General features: G+C 46.4%; 1 protein-coding gene across 1 annotated transcript; it reads right to left on the bottom strand.

The window, feature by feature from the left end:
• Window positions 1-1,080: 1,080 nt before the first annotated feature.
• Window positions 1,081-3,185, bottom strand: LOC101020388 (YY1-associated protein 1; the record flags this gene model as incomplete). The annotated part of the gene is made up of 2 exons (XM_031661431.1): window positions 1,081-2,548; window positions 2,940-3,185. Coding segments are annotated over 2 exons (1,503 nt in total), but the record flags the coding sequence as incomplete, so codon positions are not given.
• Window positions 3,186-6,710: the final 3,525 nt, after the last annotated feature.

Below are 6,710 nucleotides of genomic sequence, written 5' to 3'. Positions count from 1 at the left end.
TTTCCCATACTTCCTGTTCCACTAGAGTGATAGTTGTGTACTTTAATGAGAGGAACAGGAGGCGGCTGGTAGGTTTCTTTTGTCATGTGGATTATGGGTAATTTCAGGGGAAAAGGTTGATTTTAGACATGAAAAATAAAATAATAGGGCTGGCTATTCCATTCTGGCCCTGGATGAGAGAGGGAATGTTTAAAAATCCACCACCATGACAATGGATCCTGTGTAAGGACACGCCATTTTACTGAAATAATATGGTGAAGATGAAGGAAACAAGGTCCCCTCAGTGGAGGTCCAAGATGTAGAATGTATTCTAAAGCCTGTGGGCCCCAAAGGTCATCATCCAGCCAAATGGATTGAGTAGAAGAGTCAAAATATCCAGGAGACACTGTCTTTTGCCCTCACTGGCTAACTCTAAGAAAATCTGGCATAAGAAAAGAGGGTTTAAGAGGACTGAGTGTGAATTCGCCCTGAATGAGCTACCACTGCCAATGGTGTCACATGTAGAAATCAGAGACTATAACCAAGAAAGATAGAAAAGAATCTTTCTCCCTTCTGGGCAGGGAAACTATCGCCATTCACTCCTTGGCCTTCAGGTAACAATGGAGAGTGGCCCTGTCCAGCTGCCCTCAATTACCAAACAGCTATTAGAAAACAGCAGCTGAAAGACTCAAAAAAAGAGAACTCAGGTCCCTCACCCAAACTGGGTGATGGTGATCAAGTGCTTCCACATGGATACCCTTCAGTCTCACTGGAGAGCGGCCCGGGCACAGTCCTGCAGTTGCCTCCATGTTCAGATGCTATCCGCTGAGTCTCAACGTGGAAAAGGAAAAGAGAGAGGAAAAGGTTCCCCTGTATGGGGTGGAGGGAGCATTGCACAGAGAGAGCTCCAGTCCATGCCCCAAAATGAAGGCTTGATAGAGAGGGAAAGAAAAATGAAAGAAGAAAAGAAAAATAAACCCCCAATTTGGACTTACCTCCAGGCTGGCTTGCCAAAATATGTCCCTGGCGGAGGGTCTTGACTACAAGTTGTCCAGGTACTTGGAATGTTGAATGAAGAACTGAACAAACTGCACAAATCAATGAAACGAAGCAATGAAAGCACAGATTTATTGAAGCAAAAGTATACTCCACAGAGTTGGAGCAGGCTAAAGCAAGCTGCTCAAGAGCCCCAGTTGCAAAATCTTCTGCGGTTTAAGTACCCTTTTAAAGGTTTCCTATTGGTTACGTCCTATTCGCCACCAATCGGAGGCTGAAGTGAAGGCTCCCAGTCTCCAGACTCTATTCTCCTTCCTCAAGGAAATCCACTGATTTCCTCTGTAGCATCTTCAGGTTCCATCTTGACAACTTCCTCTAAATCCCCAGGGGAAGAGTTGTTTACAGACTCCTGGATGCCCTGAGGCAGCGGCTCCAGAGCTTGTCTTCCCTCCTCTGTTTTCACAACAGTCCAGCGATAGGCACTGTTCTCTGACAATCCTTCTTGGCACTCTGCATCTGCTGGTGGTGGCCCTGGGCTATGTTCCACTTTGGGGAAAACAGTAGCAGAGAGAGGAGATAGTTCCTGGGGCTCTAATTTGGGTTCTAGGCCCTGAAAGGCATTTTCCCCATTAGCCACAGCACAAGCAATGTCCACATTCACGTGGGCCTTATCTTCAGGGGTGGAAGGTATAGGAAGATTCACAGAATTGCCAGAAACAATTAAGGGTGAGACAGAGGAGGCCACAAGGGGCTGGTTCAATTGACAGGGGAAGGAAGTAGGGTTAACCAAGAGGGTGGTAATGGGAATAGTCTGGGGACTCTGGGCCACAGCCGCATGGACAGGCTGGATCATGTTACAGCCACTGCCAAGGCTCACAATCTTCACAGTGGTAGCAGGAACAGTGAAGATAACAGATGCAGGATGGATAACAGGGGCAGGTTTGATACAGCGAAAGGCCCTGGCTCCCCTTCTTTTTGAGGGTCTCCGTCTCACATATGGCTTTCGAAACATAGAAGGGGAAGGGGAGGGCAGCATTACCTTGGGCACAGGGGCAGAAGAGAGCAAAGTCTGGGATTCAGACAGAGGGAAGCTTGTCCTGCCCTCAGGGGGCATAGCAGGCAGCGCTGCAGGAGACTCAAAACTCTCACCTCCACTGACCCCCAGTGGAGGGACACCTGGAACTGTCGGTAAAACAGTGGCTGGCTGAATCGGGTGAGGAATCCGGAGCACCATTTTGCTCGGAGGGGCTTCTGAATGAGTTGATTGGGCTGGTGTTTTCCCAGGGTTGAAGCTAGGCTGGAGAGAGGGGCTGGGTTGGATAAGGAGGGGCTTCAGGACTGATGAACGCTTCTGTCTCCAAGCCTTCCTGGGGAAACGGTTGGCAACTGGCTTCAGTTTCAGGACCACACCCTTAGGCAATAGCAGTGGGTACTGAGTTTCACTCTCCAACTCCGAGTTGTCTTTTTCTAGGCCTTGATCTGAGTTGATCTCAGTGGTTCCAGTCACATGTCCTACCTCTCTAGCACCATCAGCCATGTGCCGCAGTTCTTCCTGGATGGATGGCAGACTGGCCTATTGGAAACAAGAACACTCTGATCCAGCATATGTCAGAATTTGGGAAAAAGAATAGGGCTTTCTAGGTTTTAGGGACCTGAGACAAGCTCAAGGCATCTTTCCAAGAAGGGACTCTGTATATCAAATTTCTACAAAGACCACATTCCAATTATACACTTTAGAAACTCTTCTCTGAATTTCCTTTAGCAAATTACCATTTTACCCATTATTTTGAAAATGTTGTAGAATCACCCGGAGAAAAGCAAAGTAAGGGAAGAAAGGTGAATGAGGAAGATTTCTGAAGTCCTAGTTCTACAACTAAAGCATTAGTCAATTAAGGAAGCCCTTGATATTCTCTCAGAACTTTCAGTGACTTGCCTCCCACAGACTTTGAGGAAGAGGGTTGTACCTTTAACCAGAATGGGAGCCGGTGTTCTTCTCTCTCTACAGGTGGCTTCCACTGATGTGGCTGGATCTCTTCACAGCATTTTACTAAGACTGGCAGCTGTTTGGTCTTCTTATAAAACTTAACACGAAAAAAATGCGCATGAGTTACATTCCTTTTGGAAACACTGTTGTCCTCTGTCAGGCTGGTGAATGGGGTGGGTGGTGGATCGAGAGAGACACACACACACACACACACACACACACAAAACTACATACACAAACATCCATGAACACACACATATAAATAGCATATGCTGAATACTTGTACATTTCAAATTAATCTCTATTTAAAGATTTTATAGTTATTCAGTATTTTTTTTTTTTTGGAGACAGTCTCAGTCTGTTGCCCAGGCTGGAGTGCAGTGGCGCGATCCTGGCTCACTGCAAGCTCCGCCTCCCGGGTTCACACCATTCTCCTGCCTCAGCCTCCCGAGTAGCAGGTGCCTGCTATTATGCCCGGCTAATTTTTTGTGTTTTTAGTAGAGATGGGGTTTCGCCGTGTTGGCCAGGATGGTCTTGATCTCCTGACATTGTGATCTGCCTGCCTCAGCCTCCCAAAGTGCTGGGATTACAGGCGTGAGCCACCGCACCCGGCCCGTTATTCAATATTTTCTGAATGATGATCTCCATTCTGGTTGCCAGGAAGGACAGAGTTTAGGTCACAGAGAGAAAAGGAAGCAGATGCTCAGAGCAATCTTATGTAAGATTTGTTCTTGCTCAACAGCTGCAAAGACAGCATTGTGATCTATAAAATGGACACATCAAAGATTTTAAGCAAATGATGGTGTGAAGGGCATCAGAAGGGGGAAAAAAAAAAACAAACACCGAGGCAGTTCAGTTTTAAGAGTAAATAGGCTGGCCATGGTGGCTCACGCCTGTAAACCCAGCACTTTGGGAGGCTGAGGCGGGCAGATCACTTGAGGTTAAGAGTTTGAGACCAGCTCGGCCAACATGGTGAAACTCTGTCTCTACTAAAATACAAAAATTAGCCACGTGTGGTGGTGGGTGCCTGTAATCCCAGTTATTTGGGAGGCTGGGGCAAAAGAATCGCTTGAACCCGGCAGTGGGGGTGGTAGGGTGGAGATTGCAGGGAGCCGAGATCACGCCACTGCACTCCAGTCTTGGTAACAGGGTGAGACTCCATCTCAAAAAAAAAAAAAAAAAAAAAAAAAAGAAGATAAGAACTGAACTTAAACCACTGACAATAAGCATCTGTTCATCCAACATATACAGGATGTTTTCTATATCCTAGGCACTGTGCTAAAAGCTAAGCACACACATAAGGGAAGCAATTCCTGCTCTCATGGAGCTTACAGACCAGTGGGAGAGAGTCAAGTGGACAAATAATGACATCCTACATTAAAAAACATACAAAGGGCTGGGCATGGTGGCTCATGCCTGTAATGCCAGCACTTTGGGAGAACGAGGAGGATGGATCACTGGAGGTCAGGAGTTCATGACCAGCCCGGCCAACATGGCGAAACCCTGTCTCTAATAAAAGTATAAAAAAAAATGAGCTGGGCATGGTGGTGCACGTCTGTGATGCCAGCTACTTGGCAGGCTGAGGTAGGAGAATCGCTTGAACCGAGGAATTAAGAGGTTGTAGTGAGCCGAGACTGCACCACTGCACTCCAGCCTGGGTGACAGAGCAAGACTCCATTCCTGACCCCTGCCCCAGCCCCCCCAAAAAAGTACAAAGATGTACACGACAAATTACACAACACTAAAACTTAAACAAAAATTACTTCTGGCCAGGCGCGGTGGCTCATGCCTGTAATCCCAGCACTTAGGGAGGCTGAGGCAGGCAGATCACAATGTCAGGAGATCAAGACCATCCTGGCCAACATGGTGAAACCCCGTCTCTACCAAAAATACAAAAATTAGCTAACTGTGGTGGCACCTGCCTGTAATCTCAGCTACTCGGGAGGCTGAGGCACGAGAATCACTTGAACCCAGGAGGCGGAGGTTGCAGTGGGCCGACATCATGCTACTGCACTCCAGCCTGGAGACAGAGTAAGACTCCATCTCAAAAAAAAAAAAAAAACACAAAAAACAAAAACTATTTCTGCAGAAGAATAAGGTTTATCATGTGTGCCTTAAAACCATGGATAGGCCGGGTATGGTGGACCACACCTGTAATCCCAGCACTCTGGAAGGCCGAGATGGGTGAGTCACAAGGTCAGGAGTTTCAGACCATCCTGACCAACAAGGTGAAACCCCGTCTCTATTAAAAATACAAAAATTAGCAGGGTGTGGTGGTGAGCACCTGTAGTCCCACCTACTCGGGAGGCTGAGACAGGACAATTGCTTGAAACGGAAGGCGGACGTTCCAGTGAGCCAAGATCATGCCATTGCATTCTGGCCTGGGTGATGGAGCGAGACTGTGTCTCTTTAAAAAAAAAAAAAAAAAAAAAGAGAACTTAAAAAACCATGGATAAAAATAGACAAATACTAAGGCATATTATCATGAATTTTCAAAATATTGAAGCCAAAGGAAAAATCTGCATGCTGTCAGAGGTTGAGAAAAAATGGGGCTGTGGCTCATGCCTATAATCCCATTATTTTGGGAGGCCAAGACAGGATGATCACTTGACGCCAGGAGTTTGAGACCAGCCTGGCCAACATAGCAAGACCATGTCTTAAAGAAAAAAAAAAAAAAAAATTAGGTGGGAGCCATGATTGAGTCATGCTTGCAGACTGGGCAACAGGGTGGGACCCTGTCTCAGAAAAAAAAAAAAAAAAAAAAAATTAAATGGCATGAAATTTCTAAGCACCACAGTAGGAGCTAGAAGAAAATGAAGTGAAGCCCTTAAAAGCTTCTTAAAAAATTATTTCCTACCTAGAATTCTAGATATAGTGACAGAGGAGAGTATTATTTTTTTCCTTTTATTATGAAATAATTATGGAGTCATAGGAAATTGCAAAAAATAGTACCAAGAGGTCCCATGTACTCTTCAACCAGTTTCTCCCAATATAATTTTTTTTTTTTTTTTGAGACGGAGTCTCGCTCTGTCGCCCAGGCTGGAGTGCAGTGGCCGGATCTCAGCTTACTGCAAGCTCCGCCTCCCGGGTTCACGCCATTCTCCTGCCTCAGCCTCCCGAGTAGTTGGAACTACAGGCGCCCGCCACCTCGCCCGGCTAGTTTTTTTGTACTTTTTAGTAGAGACGGGGTTTCACCATGTTCGCCAGGATGGTCTCAATCTCCTGACCTCGTGATCTGCCTGTCTTGGCCTCCCAAAGTGCTGGGATTACAGGCTTGAGCCACCGCACCCGGCCCCAATATAATGTTTTTATGTTACATAGTAACAAGAGTGATACATATGAACAAGTTACACAGTACAATATTAGTACCAGGAAACTGGCCAGACGTGGTGTATGTGGTGGCTCACGCCTGTAATCCCAGCACTTTGAGAGGCCGAGGCGGGCGGATCACTTGAGGTCAGGGGTTCGAAATCACCTGGCCAACATGGTAAAACCCCATCCCTACTAAAAATACAAAAATTAGCTGGCTGTGGTGGCACATACATGTAATCCCAGCCACTGAGGAGGCTGAGGCAAGAGAATGGCTTGAACCCAGGAGGCAGAGGCTGCAGTGAGCAACAGAGTGAGACTCTGTCTCAAAAAAAGAAACAAACAAACAAAAATGAGGAAACTGACATTGATACAATCAAAAGACCATGAATAGAGATGGTTTAAATGTGAAAATTCCCTTCCCAAGCACTCTCCCTCAGAA

The sequence above is a fragment of the Papio anubis genome, unplaced genomic scaffold, assembly GCF_008728515.1.
Source record: "Papio anubis isolate 15944 unplaced genomic scaffold, Panubis1.0 scaffold1512, whole genome shotgun sequence".
In the NCBI taxonomy this organism is placed as follows: Eukaryota; Metazoa; Chordata; class Mammalia; order Primates; family Cercopithecidae; genus Papio; species Papio anubis.
This window is presented reverse-complemented; position numbering and strand designations above follow the sequence as displayed.